Source organism: Aplidium turbinatum, chromosome 6, assembly GCF_918807975.1.
Source record: "Aplidium turbinatum chromosome 6, kaAplTurb1.1, whole genome shotgun sequence".
Lineage (NCBI taxonomy): Eukaryota > Metazoa > Chordata > Ascidiacea > Aplousobranchia > Polyclinidae > Aplidium > Aplidium turbinatum.
In genome coordinates, this window is record NC_137477.1 from 25,489,524 (window position 1) to 25,509,661 (window position 20,138).

The window sequence follows — 20,138 nt, forward strand, 5'->3', positions numbered from 1 at the left end:
ATATTCAGCATATCATCACAGTATATTTTATAGCCCATTACAGACTGGAGTAGTTGCTACTGCCGGATTTGGCAAGATTGTTGCCTATTTTTCTTCATTTGTGTCTGCACTCTGCAGTGCATTGTATATTGCTGAGGTTTTGTTTTTAAGACATTTATTTAGGCGGTTTACCTATTTTGACAAAATTTTTGTATTTTTGTCATTTTTCACTGGTCATGTGGCACCTCTAAACCTTTATCAAAATACTTCAAACTTTTAGTGAACTGTTTTTTAGTGAAATGGAACCAAATGAGAGGGTAAGAACCAAACTTTTCCAACTTTAAAATTTTACCATACATTTGAGGACCACCCTACTAAGCAGGCAATTTTCTTCACGCTTTGTACACAATGCTTTTTTCAATCCACGTGCATACTCTGCGATAGTTTGACTAGTGGCGTAACAACATTGAGCAGATGCCCCTGCTAAAGGAGTTGGCTCTGAAATATCTCAGCATACCTGCCACATCAGCATCTTCCGAGTGATACTTTTCCAGTGTGGGCTGGACGGTAACTAAGCTGCGCTCCTGAGTCCTGTTTGACTGGCAGTCATTTGGAATGCCTTAATGTGTTGCACTGCAACAAACATCTACTTTGATTGTGTTGCTTTTGTATGAAATTTTTTACTTTTTGCGTTCCTTGGAAGTTAATAGGATTTTGTATTCTGGATTTGATTTAGTATTCCGAAATAATTCTGGATTAGTGAATTATTCTGAATTGCCCATCCCTTTTGTTGAGAAAAGTCACTAAAAAGCAGGAAATCTTTTTGGTCTCACAATTATCCGAGGTGCCCGATTGGTAACTTGGTGTGTTTAGGTAGTTTTAACCACAAACAAAGCATAACAGGCTTGATAATATGTTTCTCGGCAGCCGATTTGTAGCAAGAATTGACAGCGATAGACTTGTGTTTTGCCCATGAGCCTATATTTTAAAAGTTTTCTAGTTACAAAAAATGATTTTTTATATTTGTTCTATGTATATAGTTTGTTAATTATTGCTTTGTCGCTTAGAAAAAAACTAGTATAATAATGAGCCTTTAGAAAGTATATATATGTGTATTTGATGTAATATCATGGAAAATTTACAAAGTGCTGTGTTTAAAACTGTGAAAGAAGGCCATCTGAAATATTTGAAGGTAATGTGTTAAATTACATTTTGACTGCTTTTTAATGTTGTTGGCTTATATGACATGTTAATGTTATATATTGCTTTCTAAGATAAACTCATATAATTGATATATATATACTCACAAGTTGATTATTTGAACACACATTATGAAACAATGCAGAAAATAGAGATTTTGTTTTCCTAATTTTTATTGGGCTATCCAAAATAGCAAGACGTTTGTTACTGTCTTTGAAATGCTGATTACACAAACACAATAGCCTACTAAGCAAAGTCTATATTATACTTTGAGTGGCCAAACTGAAGTGGTCTCCAACATCATGACACAATCTGTTTGCATACCATACCTGAATGATGCAAGACACAAATATCTCAAGACCCAAGCGCCACAAAACCTGACTGTAGCAAGACCCAAATGACGAGCGACTCAGTTATTTTTTATGTTATTTGTGCTGTTCAGAGATTGATGCATGTCATTGTGCACTAGGCTAGTCTGTGTTATAGACCATAATATTCTCAAAATTTTGATTTTGTTGCTTATACCTTTTTCTAGTCCCATAGTATATTGTGGCAATGATTATATTTTATTTCAAATGGTAAGAATCAAACAAAACAAACAGGATTGAAGAGAAGCGCACATAATTTCATGTCCAACTTTGAAAGCTTTTATTTTAACCCTTTTTCCTGTGACATTTTTTGGCCAGTTGACCTGCGGACGGGGGGGTCGGTTCGACACTAGCACTTTGAGCTCGTTTAACTCAAAAACTACGCAAGATAGATCAATCAAATTTTCACATGATGCAGATAATTTATCTGACAACACAGCATCGAAACTCTTTTGCAATTTGTTCAACAGTACAACTTGAAAAATCAAATAATTTGATGGTTGGTCATATTTTTTTATTTGACTTGAGAAATCGCTTCTTAATTTACTTATAATTGAGTGTGACGGGTTAATTCCATTGTGTAGGATTTTAATCTTTTACGCGGAGACGTCGTCCACGCTTCAATGAAATCGTAATTGGTGTCCGACTTGCGTTTGCTTGTTGTTTTGCCGGAGGCATTGTAAAAATGTTTTGCTTTGTTTCAATATTTGCAGAGGATGAGACAAAATCACTGCAAAATAAAACTATTTCAAGTTCTTTTTGAGCCACATGTTTATAGTCTACACCTTTTCAAACGTACTGTCATTACTTGATATTAGAACTAAATCAAGCACTTTTTTTCACATTCACACTGTCGAATTTGGTTATGCTTGATCAAGAAACACTTTGTATTTCACAGCACATCTCAGGGAGCTATTTATGCGTTTTTAACATTGTTTCAACGTCTAGAGACGTTGAATCGATGTAAAAAGTGTCTGATTTTCTGTCTGTGTAGCGGTTGAATACAGAAAAGTAAGGTAATTATGTCACATGGACGTCTAAAGACGTTGAATCGATGTAAAAAGTGTCTGATTTGCTGTCTGGGTAGCGGTTGAATACAGAAAAGTAAGGTAGCCTAATGGTGTCACGTGGTATTTGAACAACAACCTATCCAAAGGTAGTGACATGCTTCGATAGGAGCTCGTTCCATTTTAGGCCATCATGCACTCCAAAAACAAAGAGCGTCTAAAATTCCTGACTGATAAACTATGTCACGATGCATTACAAAAGTGATATGTTTTAATACTTACCAACAATGATCACTTTGAATGAAACAATTTTTCAAACAGTTGTAATAAAATGTAGTGGTAATAATCGTTTAGTCAAATCGTGTTGGTAGGCTATAGAAGAGGTCGTTTGCACAATGCCAAATGGAACTCCCGTTCTGCGGGACAAACTCAAAGTCATGGCATAACGATACGAAAAATGGATACATTTAGCAAGATATCAAATCTTGCAAAAAAAAAACTTTTTCAGGCTGAGTGCTATTGTTGTACAAAAACAAAAAATCTCTAAAGTTTTGACTTTTTCCTTGGGCAAACTTGAAGGTTATTGATATTTTAAAAATGCACTTTTGTGTCTAAATGATTGAAATGTTTTTTTTTCATGTTGTTAACTAGATTTGCAAGATAACGTTTTCTACATTTTTTTTCTAATTTGTTGGACTTGCATTTTGTGTCGTTATTTATTACGCATTAGAAGATTACCGTATTTTACGGACCATAAGGCGCACCCGACTATAAGGCGCACTGTCAATAAATTGCTTTAATCAGTTTTTTGTTCATACATAAGGCGCACCGGACCATAAGGCGCACCGGACCATAAGGCGCACCGGACCATAAGGCGCACCGGACCATATATAATAGTAGTATCGGTACTGGTTTTGAGTGTAGGCAATACAGCACTACCGCACTTGATCCATACATTAGGCGCACCGGACCATAAGGCGCACGATCAATTTATGAGGAAAAAAAAGGATTTAAAGTGCGCCTTATGGTCCGTAAAATACGGTAGGCTACTTTCTTTTCAAATTTTGAAATAGCATTTTAAATGCAGTTTGCGGTTGATGGCGTTACTGCAAAAGCCATCTTTTGTAATTGACACACACCCAAAAACAAAGGGCGCATAAACTACTGCTGGCTGATAGACCACGTCACAATACATCATAATGATGTTTTTCCGAACCAAAGACCCAGAAAACCAACTTTGTTGTATGTTAGTTTAGACGTCTGTAGACGTTGAACCAATGAAAAAAGTGATTTGTTGATTTCAAACAAAGTGGTTGCTGTTCCCAATGTGCAAACATTTTGATAAAAAGTAATCAAGTTTTGGCCACAGCTTTCTGGTCCATTTAGGCTACTATGGTCAATCAACTCACGTTGCAAATAACTTATCGAGTCAGCATTCCTGGGTAGGCTCACACTGAAGTTGTTTTGTGTAAAGTATTGCTTGTGAAAAAATCGAGGTAAAAACACATAGTTTTTAAAAAAAAATAGTTTGAACAGGTTTCATCTGATAGAAACATCCATTAAATATTCATGTGAATATAAGTGTACAGGTACATGCAAAAGTTTATTGGCGGGACAAGAACATACTCTTTGCTTTCGGACAAGAAATCAAGAAACTTTCCACATCAGTCAGTTTGTTTTATGAGATAAACAGAGTTTTGTCAAGAATTTTCCTACTGCTTCTTGTTATAAGTTAGAAACAAAATGTACTGGCCATAGAAAACAACGTAAATTACATTTTTTTCAGCATAGCTTATCGGATGCTCTCTGATAATTTCAAAGAAACTCAGATGTAATTAAAAGATTAATCAAAGCAACTCAAAACTCGTTTGCAAACATAAGGCGGAATCATTACGGTTGAATGCTTTACAACAAAGCCAACTCATGAGAGATCTGCGTCGTAGACCACGCACGGGCGGCGCTCAGTAATCCTATTAATCCGTATAATTTGAAAACAAAAGGGCTAGCTAGTAGCTAGCTAAAATATCAGAGTATGTTATGAAAATCATGTAATATCTTTAAAACTATAGACAATAGCAACGTCATTTAAAGTGGAATAAATACTTAAATAATTTTTAGGAAAAGTCAAGAAATTTCAAAGCTGTGGATCGCGTAGTTCTTTAATGATATTGCTTTGAAAAGTACCAAGTCCCCACCGACCCCCCCCCACAGGAAATAGGGTTAAAAGTGTATGAAGTTCCTCTTGAAAATTCTCATATTGTTTGGATTGTTTGAAGTTTTCACATTATTCTCAAGGATTTGAATGTAATCATCCGCTCTCTGGTGCACTTGTCAATTGTCATTCATCTTACACGTAGATTTAATATTTTCATAAGAATTAGAGATTTAATTTTGCTTTCCTAGTAGTAATGTAAGCAATGCCGGTACCCCTGAACAGCACAACCTCGAGAAATAATTAAGTCTTGCAGCATTCCAGCTTCATTTCATTCAGGTAGTGAGACCCGGTGGCATATGGAAATATTATTACATGATGTGGTACCGGTATTTGAAGTTATTATTTTTAATCATATATTGTTGCCGCAATTTTTTATCAATTATTGTTGTTTGTTGTCAGGGTTACCTTGCAGGAAAAAGTGCCACAGAGATTAAGGCAATAACTTCTGCAAAAATTGACGGTACCACTGCTTTGATTACTGCAGCTCGTCAAGGCCACCTTGATATTGTGCAATATCTTATTACTAAGTGCCATGTTGACCTCCAGCAATGTGGGTCAGTTGTATTTGATGGAGAAACAATAGAAGGTAATGAAGTTTTTTTAGAATGTCAGTGTTATTTATTTCTTGTGTTTTGCGGTCATCGATGCTGTTCAATCAAAATAGATCCATAGGCGTCAAAATTTGTTTTCTTGCTGTACAGTTTCCACATTGCTGATGTCGGCTGCAGTGATATAGTTTTATTTTTTTATTTGTTAAATGAAAGTGGCAGCCGAGTTTGTTGACCCTCTGGTCTTTCAACGCTATCCTTCTACCAGCATCACACTCAAAAACCCATGTGGTATACCACGTGCTGCTATACTACAAACTCAAAGAGTTAAATCATCTGAATCTTTAAGAGTTTGAAATTGCAAATCTTTTAAGCTAATCGATCAGTGTCAACCAACAACTTTAACAGAAATTTTTTTCACTAGATGCTCCTCCTTTATGGTGTGCAGCAGCAGCCGGCCATTATAATATTGTGAAATGTCTCATCGACCACAAAGCTGACCCTAATTGCACAACTCAAACGAACTCCACACCATTACGTGCAGCATGCTTTGACGGCCACTTAGGAATAGTAAAATATCTCTTGGAGCATAAAGCTGACATTGAAATTGCAAATAGGTATGTAAAAACTAGTGCTTGACATTTATAATACTAGATTACTGGTCAACACAATTTTTCTTGCCTGGAGTTTTTTAATGAATGTAGGGTAACTTTGGGATGCTGAATCTTAATCTGATGTTGGTTTTTGCTCATCACATCATGTTTTTGAGATATAAAAACTTTTTTGTAATTAATAATTTTTACCGATTCAAGTTGCTTTGCGATTAAGCAGTTAAGCACCTATATAATTATGGAATATAGATTGCTATTGAAGGTAGCTATTCCCTTAAGAATGCTTTTTCAAAACTAATTTTGTGAGTGCATCCTTTATGGTCATTATTGACTGCAGTATACAAACACTAAAAGTGAAATACATTACAAAAAGTACAATTTAGAGCATTGTGCTCATCACTGGTAAAGCACAACTGAAAATCTGATTTTTTTTTAGTTATGTGTCTTTCTGACGGAATTGAATTTGCAGATCTAAACTAACCATGTGCAAGAAAAGGTAATACTGTCACCTTACAGTCGGTGACGTTCTTTCATCACTTTAATGTTCTGATGGAAACACTCACCCTGCACCTCTTTTACGTCGCCAAGGTTCTCTGGGAACTCGCTCAGGTGGCTGTGCAAGTAGTGAACTTTAATGCTCATCCTACTCTCAAGTTTGTGCAGGTTGATGAGCAGCTTCTGCACCATCTCTCTGTATTTGTCAGCTTTCTTCCCAAAAAAGTTATAAACCACATCAGCAAATGCATTCCAAGCTCGAGCCTCGATGGTAGCCATGGTAATCACGAAGTGCTGGTCCTTGAGCAACGTTCTAATCTGAAGCCCATCAAATATCCCTGCTTTTTTCTTCTCATAGGTAAGGCCGGGAAATTTTGAGCTTATGAAGCCAAAACAGTCCCCAGAATGATCAAGTGCTTTGACAAATTGCTTCATTATTCCAAGTTTGATGTGCAATTGTGGTAGAGTGATCCTTTTCCGATCAATCAGCAGGTTGTTTAATGTTTATCTCAGCTTTCATTGTATTTCTTGGTGGCCATTCTTTTCTACCCAACGTTCTTCGCATGACGCCGTGACCTCTTTCTTGTTCCAATAAAAAATTTACCATTTTAACTTAAGACTGACGCAGATCAACTACTGGTGGTTGCAGAATGTTAATCTTTCTAGCACAACTTTGCTGTTTTCATAATTCTCTTTCAGGGAAACAAAGTGTCTTATAGGTATGGACCCATGCTTGTTCCCATTATGGAGCAAGACTCATTTTAGGCTTCTTTTCGAGCTATCAATAAGAAGTCTTCAGTCACTTGAATGATATGCAAGTAAACCCATAGAAAGAAGAAGCCCCTCAACACCTGGAAGTACTTTCTCAATTTGGCCTCTTTGTCTCGATAAAATGAAGCGTTTTTGAGATGATGTTTCTCCTGTAGACTGAAAGTCAGCAATTCAGCAGATTGCTTTGGCAAATTTACATCTTGGATAAGATCATTTAATTCTGGCTGGCTATAGAAACTGGATCATCATCTCATGCCTCATGTGCTTTTATCCTTGTCTTTTCCATCAGAAGTGGATGAAGGGGTGGAAGAAGTAAACTCGTCTTCATCATAGTCTGGGAGATCGGTGCACTCCATAATAAGCAATTTTTACTTGTTTGATGAAAGTATTGACGTTACGTCTTTGAAGTTATAAAGTGAAGCAACCACATATATAACAGAAAATATCAGGGTAATTGCAATAGTTCCTTCACTTGGAAGTTATAGGCATATTATCTAATGTAGCAGAAAAATGAATCAGGAAAAGTCTTTACAAACACTATAGCCTACTGTAATTTGCTAAACTCGTAGCACATTAACAAACGTTGCAGTAGAAGTTTGTTGACTTGAAACTATTTAAATTAAAATCCTCCATATCTCGAACTAGGTGACTTGTGTACCTGCAAAACGCCTATGAAATACATACAGTCTCTTAAGCTGCAAGTCTTCTCTAAAAAGCTGTACTCTTGCAAGTCTCTTCTGCGCCATAAGCGCTGTTAGCCTGTTACACTCTTTGTTAAAATTTTGCAAACCTGATATAAAAAGATATGCTTTTAAAGCTGCTTTTGTACATGATTTTGTGGTGTCAATCTCGTGAGAGAATGAGCAGCTTTTATGTAATTTATCAATATGGAACATACATGCATATATTGCAAAAAAACGTGATGTAATAGAGGAAATCTGAGCTCAGATTCACATTCAGCCCCAACAAAATTACCCTTTGAAATTAGTTCTCAAAGTCCATGGAAAAAAAAAATTTGTTGACCGGTGTTATGCACACCTAAAGTTTTATCATATATATATACAGTATTATTTGAAGAAAGTTGGGTAATATAATGTGTATTTGATAAAAATTAAATAACTTGTTGAACTGTCTGGTAACCAATAATATCATCACTTATTGCCATTTCAACTGTATAAAATGTTTTCAGACACGAACACACATGCTTGATGATAGCTTGCTATAAAGGACATTCAGAAATAGTCAAGATGTTGCTTGAAGCTGGTGCTGATGTAAACCGTTGCAGTATAAAACAGAACACAGCGATGCATGATTGTGCTGAGCATGGTTCAGTGGCAATTGCAAAGCTGCTGTTGCAGTATAAGTCTAGGTATGATCATTTCTTTTTGCATGAAGATTATATTATATACATTGTATATTTGTTTTAAAAAATGTTGTTTTAATGAGTGGTTTATTTTACTGCTTGATTTTGAGCTATATCCATAGAAATAGGACTGCAAAGAGGTCACTTTGACTGATGGTATAGTAGGTTGAAGTAGGTGATGGGTAGTAGTAGGTGAACGGTAGTTAAAAAAATCAATTGTGCCTCCATAAAGTATTGAACTCAAGTATCATGTTCTACCCTACTTTCATTTTTATTCTCATCCTCCCCTTTGCTTCAGTCAATTTTATTTCTCAAAATTTTAAATTCGAATTCTTCTTGAATGCTGTTTATCTTTTTTAGGTGTTGTCACATATTGCAAACGCTTATCGTGTGATGTCACAATACATCACGACCATGCTCTTTCAATGCAGGCTAATGAAATTCTATCACTGTGCATACAGGTCTCGGAAAGATGGCCACGGAATGACCCCACTAATGACGGCGGCTGTTGCCGGTCATGTTGAGCTGACAGAGTTTTTCACCAAGCTTCCGGACTGCACAAGAGTCGATGAAATTCAAGCCTATGAACTCCTTGGTGCTACTTACTTGGACAAGAAACACGATTTGCTCAACACATTAACCTTTTGGCGAAAAGCACTTACAATGAGGTTCGGATTTTCAGTAATTTCTTGAACAATGTATGTACTAAACACAGACATTTATTGGTTTGTTGGATTCAAACTTTGTTTTGTAGTTGAGATTTACATGCAGGGCATGGCAAGGAAGATAATCTGCATCGCCGTGCCCACCTTTAACCACTACACCGACAACAAAATCCGTCCTTTTGCAGACGTTGAATCAATGTAAAAATGTCCGATTTTGCTGTCTAGGTAGTCTGGCTTTGCATTCAGCAACACAGGCCAATTTATGCAATTTAACTTTTGTGGCATACCGTACTCATGAAAAATCCTTGTAAGCGGTGAACAGCAGCAGTGAATGAGATTTTTTTTTAAACTAATGAACTAAGTGACAGATGTCATGTTGACTAAATTGGTGTTAATGGGTATTACTTTCTCTCAGAACAATTCCACCCGTCATTCGTTATCCACCCCAGCAACACATTTCTGCCTACGGTGATGTCAGTGAACCGAATACTGCGGAAGAACTTGAATCTGTTAGAATAAATCCAGAAAAATGCAGAATGATTGCATTACTTATCCGGGAAAGGATTTTAGGCCCAGCGCACCCCGACACCTCCTATTTTATAAGGTAGGTGTGATACGTTATGAAAGCATTAAAAAAGAAACAAAACTGTTTTAATTTGCATTAATTTTCAGTTAGCATTGCCACTGTACATCTTTGATTTAATATTGTAAGATATCGGTGCTGTGTTAGTTGAATAAAGTGCCAGATTTGAAAGCAATCCTCTTTCTATTTCTCTTTGGGGGAAAGTATACGCACTTGGAGATTAGATGTAATTTTGTTGGAAAGCTGATATAGTTAACGTTAGTTAGGATTACAATATTGGTAGCACATGTTCCCAACGGTGCCACGTATTGCAGAAGATAAAACTTAACTGAAACAATGGTGGATGTTGTCGCCGTGCTAGCTACAAATGTGTTGTCCAAACAACTTTCATGCACGTTTTAAATCTAACCAGGTTTTTTTTATTGCATGGCGGCCAATATAGATCACTATGGTTTATAGCCACCTTTTCCTGTTCATCGAACTGCCAATATACACGATTACACATGTACACACTGTAACTGTTGCTGATACTTCATTTTTGTCCACGTTATATCAATAACGAAATGCATAGCGCAAGTGCAAAACAACGTTGTTATGATGTGGTCATAAAACTTCTTTTTCAGAATTTGTAGTCCTAATGTTTCACCTGGCAACACAAAGCCCTATAGAAGTTACACAACTGAACTGTCTGTGTGCTAAAAGAAGTAGTTCACTATTCACTAAGTTACTCTTTTTGGATGGAGTCAACGTTTGTTTATGGCAAACAAACGTAAAAATAGCCGTTGTGTCTGGTGTGACTTTCAACAGATGTGCTGAGAATGCAAGTTCATTCAATAGATGCATGTATTCAAATCTATCATACTTACCGATTTTGACTATAGCTATCTCACTCAATCAATCACTTCCACTTTTCAAGCACGAACTCGTGAAACCCTTTTTCTATTTCGAACCGCAACTGATCACCCTTTTCTGACGTCACTCAAACAATGGTTCGTTATGATGACGTTTGCATTGCTAAGTCGTGCTTGCATCACGTTTGAAAATTTCGCTTGGTTCAATACAAGGAAGAGCCGCCTGTGTACAGCACAGATGCAGTCTTTTCAATTTCAAGCACATAGTCGACTTTTATTGTCCACACAAAATTGTGGTACTGAATTTTGAAAACTTAAAAATGTACTTGATTTGTTTATATGTAACTGTGCGTGGGTCTGCTACTATTCGGTGAGTCCGATTCCGTGAGTTTCTATCCTCTAACCCCTAACCCTAACCCCAAACCCCTAACCCTAAAACGGCAATGATAATTAGGCTACGGTACCCGATAATTTTTAAAAAAAATTGAAAAAATCCCCCGTTAAGGGATCGAACTCACCGAATCGGACTCACCGAAACGGGCCATTCCGCTGTGCGTAGCCTGCATTCTGTGACCAGTATTCTCTGCTGTGCAAAACGTAATCACCGAATTTGCTGTTTAATTTGTTGTCAGTGTCACATTTAAAAAGCCTATGCTCCAGAATGATTTTCTTCCGTCTACGCATTAGCTCAGACAGCAAATCAGTTGTTTTTACGTTGACTCAACGTCTGCAGACGTTGAATCAATGTAAAAAACGATTGATTTGCTGTCTAGTTATATTCCACCTGTCAAGTTTCACAATGTCGTCATATAGTTTGTCATCAGTTCCCATACAATGATGACGCAACAAGTCCTAGTGAACTATATATCAGTCGAACGACCCAGTGTTGTGACTCAACAAACCATTCTTACTTTTTTTATGACAATACTCGAATTACTTCGCAATATCATTCATCACCCATTCACCCTATTAAAATATATAATAATTAATATGGACTATCAGCCAACTAAAGCAAAACTATGAGTTGTTGTTTCAATGGCTGTAATTTTGGCAACTGAGTTTAGCCCAACCAACTTATTCATACATTGCTTGGCTTGGTGGTATATTCTTGGTGTTTTTCCGTTTCACTATCTTCAAGTCACTGCACAGCTTTCCGCGTAATATACCGGGAGGGGACTCTTGGTTGGCAATACAAATACTGATCAGTGTGACTTGTGAGAGCATTGATTGCATAATACTGCCATTTCTGATAAAAGTTTCTTGTTTTCTTCGTGAAATCATGTGTGTAACCTTCACCTCTTTTCAGATACCGTGGAGCTGTTTACGCTGATTCCGGCGACTTTGAAAAGTGTGTTGCCCTGTGGATGTACGCTTTAGACATGCAAAGAAGCAATCTTGAACCTCTTTATCCGATGACGTTAAGCAGTTTATTATCATTCGCTGAGCTATTCAGTTTTATGCAACAAGTAAGTGTGCAACTGCTGGTAATTTCCTTTTCTATTCAATCATGGCTTTTAATAGGTGTCACCATTAACAATCCGTTGAAATGCATTGTGCGTGTGCTGTGACCTTTATACTTGCATAAGGTTTCTGTGTAAGCAATTTGTTTTAAAATTAGCTGCTTATACAAATCTCATTATAAAACAGTGATAGTCAAAGCGTGTCGCATCTTCCTGCTTTCTGTTTCCGTGCCCTCATTAACTACTGAGATATAACTCGGCTCGTTTCTTGTAATAATCCAATTGCTCCTGTGTTATACATTATATGCATCCTTACAGTTGACTTGTGTGATTTGTTTTAACTAATTCTAATTTTAAACGTTTCATTGATGGATCTTATCAAATTTTTTAGTCAATGGCCGTGCTTTTCAATGATAGCAATGTTAAGGTACTGTTGATACGTTTCAAAAGTTGTGAAGGACCTAAAAACTAGTAAAACAAGCAATAAATTAACTATAGATCGTACAGAACATGTCATGGAAGCAAGCCAAAACAGCATAATTTATTGAAATGTGTGTTAATGCTGAATCGGTTAATTGTGTGATCGCCACTTCTGACTTCCTTCATTCGGCATTGTTGTTGGCATATTTTGGACAACTCCAAAAAGGAAACATAAATTCCACTGAAGTGGGGGAATTAGGGCTAAGGCGGATGCAGATAGCCAACAATGACTGATTAAACTTTTCATACAAGTTCGTTTTTCAGCCTAAATAGGGTAAAACAGCTTTAATTTAACCTTTTGCTTGTTGAGGTTGTGGCAGTTTGCAGTCTTGAGTCAACTAACGGCTAGACTATGCAACGACAATGTTTTCATTGGTACCAGAGACAAATATTTGAATTCAATCAACGAACGAGACATTAAAATGGTCTGTTTTACATATCAAGCCAGTGAAACTGGTTATGTGTTTTGTGATTCATGGCCATGTGACTTTAATTTAACGGAGACTGCCCGACTTCATTTCTGCGTTCACATTTCATATTCAAACAAACGCAATTACACTTTTCCCGAAGGTTTCAAATGATTGCGTTGCTTTTTCTTGCATGTGATCGGGTACCAGTCGATTTATCATGGAAATACATTGTCGCTCAAAATCTTTACTACCGGTTAATTTAAACTTTCTCTCGGCCAAATAATTGCTGCCATGCTTCGTGTACGCTTAAATTAGCAACTGTTAAGGATTAAATTGTGTTTGTTGAAAGAACACATTCTTATTTTTCCATTTGATAAACCCGTTTTTTTACATTGATTAAGCGTTTGCAGATGTTGAATCAATGTAGAAATAATGGATTCTGCTAGTTGAGTTCTCAAAGTAGTAGTATGAGAGCATTAGTTCCAACGGATAGGTCTGTATAAGTCCTTGAAATACTTATGTACTAAAACAATAAAACACTGTCAAACAATCAAGTTGCTGAGCTATGACAGATTTCTCTAACAATGACGATGGTTGAAAAATCCTAGGCGTTTAATGTTGCTTGCTATACGTTCGGTGAGTAAGCAATCATTTCCACATAGGGAAAGCTTCCTCTAAACTAAGTCTAACACCCATTGCATGACGCTTTGTTGAGCGCAATATGTACAAATACTATTCCCGTTTTTATTGTTTCCTTGTACTATTTTTACTTATGCCTGCGTTGATGTGATCTTAGCTTCTTAGTAACCAAAACGCAGTATTTCGTAAATTGTCATGCGAAGCCAAATTCTGTATCAAAACCAATAAAGGTTGCATTACTTCATTCTTTTTTCTCAGAATCGCTCTCACATGAGTTCTACAGTTCCTAAAGCTAATCACAAACAAATAATGGGTGTATTGGAAAGAGCTGTTGAAGAAATCGTACTCGGGTATAGGCAAATATCTGAGTCAACCAAGGAGAAAGGTACTGTTTTACATGCTTTCAAACTAAAATCAAATGTATATATACTTTGTATAGGCGTGATTGTGGAAATGAATCGAATTTTCACCGATTATAAGTTGTCAGCTGTCAAAGCTTTTGTCCATTTTAACTGTCGCCTGCCTTTTTATTTATGTTGCTAAGTAGTGTTTTTCTGCATGAGCTTAGGGTCTCTGCATTACGGTACTTCATTATTATAAAAGCTTTAAAACCTTGAAAGTCTGTTCCACCATACGGTCCATCTTCATCCAGATATGTAGAATGTATTTTGTCTTGTCAGTATCCGGATATCCGATAGAACATAACCTTCTTCATATTGTTTTACTAATGTAGGCTTCAAAATCCGTCATTTTTACATTGAATCTACGTCTGCAGACGTAAAAAATGACGGATTTTGCTGCCTGGATAGTTGCAATGACGAAACGAGTAAAGGTAAGCTTTTAATTATGAATCACGTTTTGTGTTCCACAGAAAAGGTCTGCCTGTCGAAGAAGTCGGCTCGTATCCGCACCAGCAGAGTTGGAAGCGATATGAGTTCATCGTCTCATCGTGACACTCCTCCACCCTACTCCCGGTCTGTGTCCGCATCCAACAACAGATCAATCGGAAACGGAGTCTCTCGCCGCTCACCAGCAACATCCACATCCTGTTGCTCACTGTGCGAGGCCAGCAACCAAAGAGTATATAGAGGAATGGTCATCGCTCTTCATCTCACTGCCTTATCTGAGATCGTTTTCAAGGACAAGACGGCCTTAACCGAGAACGAGATCGTGAAGATTGTTGATCAACGCAACAGACTGCTTTATAAGCTGAGGTTTGTGAAGGACCATTGCCAGCACACTCTGCTGCATCTTGCGTCGTGCGCAAGAGCGTGTCCGCTTGGTCGCTATCCGGTTACAAGGTTTCCTAACGTAGACGTCATCAACGTGCTTTTGAAGTGTGGTTTCGATGTGAACGCCCGAGATTGCGACGACAAGACAGCCGCTCATCTTGCCGCTGAAACAGCTAAAGATTTCAAAGCAGCTTCGACAATCGACGTGGTTAACCGGTTGCTGGATGAAGGATCTCACATTGACTTTGTCGACAAGTTCGGAAACACAGTCGTTGATTCAATCGGATTGCATCTCGAGCCCAAACTCAATCGCGTGAAACATGAAACGTTGCAATGTCTAGCCGCTCGAGTTCTCTTGAGAAATGGCATCAACTTTGCTCATTTGTTGTCGAAAGATCTTGTGGAGTTTGTAGAATCGCACTGATGAAAGAAAATGAAGTAGGTACGGTGCTATGTTGTTAAAGATCTTTTAACTCAAAATCAGGTTAAGAAGTTATGTCGTTCATAAAAATCTTACCTGTAATACAGTGTTTCAACTTTCGTTCACCTTTATTTTCCTTTTATGACGTGCCCCGACAGACATATGTGCCGTCGTTGTACATAGTTCCAACGATAATGAACTGCAAATTCACGTTTACAGCTGCTTCTTTAGCCATTATTTTGTTTGGCAACCAAGTTTCAATGTTGCAACAGTCGCCATAGGTAGCTGACAGCATCGTACCAGTTGTCACTTTTTCGTTGGTATTCGCATTACGGTACACGACATAATGGCGCGGTCCGAATGACGCAAACACGGCTGTCGCGAACCCCTGGCCACAAGACACGAATGACGCGTCGCCCGAATACCGCAATGCATGAATAACACGGTACTTGAATCGCGTCATTCGGACTGCGGCATAAAGTCGTGTATCTTTCATATGATCAAACAGAATTTGATTTGATCAGCAAAGTTTACTTTCCTGGTGTCAGTCAGTGGATTTAAAGGGTGCATGGTGTTGCTGAGAAGTTTTTTTTTTTTTTTTTATTCCATCGCCTTCAATGGCACATTAATGACGTCAATAAAGTAACCTACTTAACCTTAATACTTTGCATGCATGTGGATCGATGCGACTAAGTAAGTGTATAGACAATTGTCATTGCACTATCCCATAGTTTATTGTGTACTTTACACAGGACAAGATAAAACGGAATCATCTTTTACAATAGCTTACTTCTTCTATCGAGTCTTCTAAAGTTTGTTGATACACCACAGATTGACACATTCTTCCGCAACGGAGTTGTACACTGACAGGTCCCACCTACTGCACCTGGTGGCAAGCCGAGGGCAAACAAGAAGGTGGTCCGCTGTTTGGGGCTCGGTGCCACAGATACATACAGCAGGGCCCGTGTCGTAGCCCCACTCCACCATTGCAGACTTAGTACGTCCAACACCGGTTCGGAGTCGATTTAATGTTTTCCACTTTGCCCAAGGAGCGTTTGCTTCTGGGGGGAGGGACTCTGATGGTGGGATCTTCATTTCAGTGTATGATGGGTCGTTTTAGCTACTGTTCTGTTTGAGTTCAAAACTTGCGGCAAGAAGCTGGTAATATATAGGTTTTGCCTTGGCGTTTTTGATCAAGGCACCACTAAGCTTTGGGATATGAAACTACTATAATCTCATGTGTAACTGACACATTTTAGTAACTGATTTTAGCGACTTTGAAGTAAGCATTTCTTTCCAATCGAAATGCTTCCCTCAGTAATCTAGCACCCTCAGTAAAATACCACTGACTCCCCCCCTGAACTTGTAAATCATCATATCTAGGCTACCGTAGGCTATGTCTTTTTATAAATGGTTTCAATGAAGTCCTGTGCATCTTTATATCCTTGCAAATGTTTCTTTGGATGGTGATGTTATTATTTTTTGGTGTAGCCTATTGGAAACATTGGCACTACGTCATACTGTTCAAATATTGTGTGGGGATTGGTGAAATTGACCATTGCCGTATTTGGAAAGTGCTGCATTTTCTTAACTGGTTCACATGGTGTATCCAGGGTGTAGAACGGTATAAGCATACCTTACTGTTATTCTAGAAACAACGTGTACTATTATTTTTTGTTAGCACTAGACTCAAACTTGGAAACTCTATGCCTCTATTTAAACTGTTGAAAAAACAGCGTGGTTGACCATTCTGCAGCAGAAAGTTCAAAAACTGCCCAGCCTCGACTGTGAACTATTAACATCATGGTTATGCACCAAGCAATTTTGCGCCTACTTGGAATGAAGAGGCAATGGTTGTTGTCGTTACCTGAAGGTTCATAAATTTATTATTTGATGTAATTCTCTTATTGCTATTTCAAATTGTTTGATTTGGCATTGCATTCTCGGAATAAGGTTACCACCAATCTAACCAAAGTTTTTTACTCCCACAACCGGTGGCTAGTTACCACTATATGAGGGTGGTACTAGTGTGTATGCTTATCCGTAAAGTTTTTAACCAGGTCAGTTAGAAAATTAAGGATCATTGAACCTTGTCCGTCTTGCAACTTTATTTATAAAACCACATTGTAGTGTAGGTCTTACTGCCAAATACTAGTTCGGTTATGAAAATAACTGCAGCGTTGCTGAAAGAGTTCTTAAATCAAAGTATTGTTCTTTGACGGTAACTTGGTGTATAGGTTTAGAAAAAACTGAAATACGGAATTAGCTTTTGTCAGCTAAAAGCTAAGAATATTTCCAGAAATGCCACCAAGACTAGGTAAAGGGCTATTCAAATACCATATGACACTCTTTGGAATGTTTTTATATTGCGTATTGGAGCTGACAAAGTCATATGGAAACCGGTTAAAAAGTGAGAAAATGAGGTTGTACGTTATTTGAACACGCCCTGATGTAAATTTATCTTGATGTATTTCTTACCAAACAATAAGACCAAAGTATTGAAAGCCCTGTCAGCTTTGCACTCGATTTTCAGTATTAGATTGTGATTTCCGCTTACGACTGTTGGTCATGTTACAGATATCTAACATTCAATGAAGGTTTCCCCATCTGCATACCAAGTCGCTATTTTATGTTCCCCTGTCAAATGTATATCGAAACATGAATCCTCGTGCATGAATTGAATATGTTTTCATTTTTGCTTAGCAATTATGTTTTGAAAATCCATAAACCTTCCAGTTCAAAGCTTGTTTCGCTGTGCGAGAACAATTGGTGTATTTTTTGTGATATTTTGTTACAAGCCTTGATATCCTCGCAAAAGCGTATGAATCTCAAATAGTTTCAATCTGTAAAGTATATGTCGCCGAGAATTACAGAAATACAAGCATACCGTCTATTGGGTGCATTGTGCTGTTCAGTGAAGGTAAAGACAACCTCCCATGTTGTAGTTTGCTGAAGTCGTGAACAATGTCATGCCAAGCCAGTGGATCCCACCTGGAGGTCGCGTACTCTTTGGATGGTTTTAGCCACACCAATGCTTTCAAAGTTTTAAAACACTTTGTCCATAGAAATCAAGAATGTAGCCTACCTGGTAGCGCAACTTACGCCATCTTGGTTGTGAAAGTCGGGTTATGCAAATGTGTTGTCAGATTTTTTTACATTATGAGAATTAATCTAAAGTGACCTATGTCTGCTCATGTATCAGGTGTAAGCCTGGATGCGAAAAAGTAACATCAAAGTAATCATGGGCTCCGTTAGAGGGGGGCCGCGGGGGTGATTACCCCCCACCAATCGGAGTGGGGGGGTAACTAATGCAAAATTACCCCCCCACTATTGTAGACATAAAAAAATCATTTTTAATATAGTTTTTACTTTTGTGTTTTATTTTCATGTTTTTATTTTGTTGCACAACTTTTGAGGTTTTTGCTTGGAAACTCCGAATCGCAAAGTCATCTATGGCCAATGAATCCTGTCAAAAATATAGGCTGCGCATCACAATGCGCTATGTGTGACGTCATAGTTTCACTGCTACAAACTGTTTAATTTCGCTTTTACCACTCACGAGCGAAACCCACTACAGTTGCACTGTTTCAATGTCTTTATATTTTCGGTTGTTGTAAAAGTTAATGCATTTTAGCTTTTATTTTATTTATTTTTTCTGAATTGAATGTAGGCCTAGTCCAGGGATACTCAACTAATGTTAGCAAAGGTCCATTTTGACAAGTTGTATATTTTTGCGGTCCGGTGAATATTTCATATGTAGCCTACGAGCACCGAAACACTTTTCAGGTTGTATGTAACACGACTTGGATTTTTGTCTGACACAAACAAAGAAATAAAAAAGGAAAAAATGTTTTGTGTTTCTTCGTAGTGTAGCTGTGTGGATCGCACATCAGAGAAGACGCAAAGCGTCGGGGGGTGTGGGAGCGAAGCCCCCAGCTCCATGGATAATCACAAAAAATTGCTTTTTCCTAATGGAAATCTGTTTAAAGAGGCCCTAAAACGTGGCAATGAGGTTATTCTTCCAGAAGCCTGAGGTCCACCTTCAACACCCAGTAGGTCCGAATTCGGACTGCGGTCCGCCAGTTGAGTAGCCCTGGCCTAGACCCTAGATTAGTGGTTTCTAACCTTTTTGGTGGAACGGAACCCAATGAAACATTCCAAAAGCTCGAGGAACCCCTGTTCAATAATTTAATTGCCTTATGCAAAAAATATCGTTTAATTAAAAAAATTAAATTAAAATACTCATATTCAGATTTATTTATGTACAATAAAAATACAAACTGTAAAAAAATTACATTTATTCTCATAAAGAATTCAATGAGAAACTTTAGCCATATAATAATAAAATAGACTCTCGGATTTGAACGTAAACTTGCGGAACCCCTAGACCAGTGGTTCTCAACCTTTTTGTTTTGGCGGACCCCTTTTGGTACCTTCGAAGCGGTCGCGGACCCCCAAAAAAATTTTATCTGAAATTTTGGTATATTGCTTTTCCTATAATTGTAATGGAATCAAATGTTTTATGAGTTTCGAAACGACACACTTAAAAGAATTTGGTGAACTCGCGACACACTTAATTATGACTATTGATGACATCAGAGAAGTTATGTTATGAGCTTTATGTTGGCACATCAAAAATCAGTAGGCTATATAATCTATAATTATGTTGATTTGATGTTTTTCTATAAATTTTATCAAAAACCAATAGAATTTTGCGACCGTTACAAACAATTTCTTTCTTTTTTCGTTTCTAATCAATATTAATTCGCTATAATCTTTGTCATCGCAAAACTGTGAGTGGTGATAGACTGCTGACCAACGTTTGTATTTCTAAGTTAAG

At 37.6% G+C, this 20,138-nt stretch overlaps 1 protein-coding gene across 1 annotated transcript; it reads left to right on the forward strand.

The window, feature by feature from the left end:
* The first annotated feature begins 1,108 nt into the window (after positions 1-1,108).
* LOC145772109 (protein fem-1 homolog C-like) lies at positions 1,109-18,521 on the forward strand. The gene is made up of 9 exons (XM_082583944.1): positions 1,109-1,171; positions 5,169-5,355; positions 5,742-5,934; positions 8,384-8,563; positions 9,019-9,225; positions 9,638-9,826; positions 11,963-12,122; positions 13,904-14,030; positions 14,517-18,521. The coding sequence occupies exons 1-9, from the start codon at positions 1,109-1,111 to the stop codon at positions 15,299-15,301; spliced, it is 2,091 nt and encodes a 696-aa protein (XP_082440070.1). The 3' UTR covers positions 15,302-18,521.
* The last annotated feature ends 1,617 nt before the right edge of the window (positions 18,522-20,138 follow it).

What these genes read in the sequence shown, in the direction of transcription:
- LOC145772109 (XM_082583944.1), top strand. Translation starts at nt 1,109, where the DNA reads ATGGAAAATTTACAAAGTGCTGTGTTTAAAACTGTGAAAGAAGGCCAT. An exon ending in GACATTGAAATTGCAAATAG is followed by an intron (nt 5,935 to 8,383) that starts GTATGTAAAAAC and finishes AAATGTTTTCAG; the next exon opens with ACACGAACACACATGCTTGA. An exon ending in CTGTTGCAGTATAAGTCTAG is followed by an intron (nt 8,564 to 9,018) that starts GTATGATCATTT and finishes CTGTGCATACAG; the next exon opens with GTCTCGGAAAGATGGCCACG.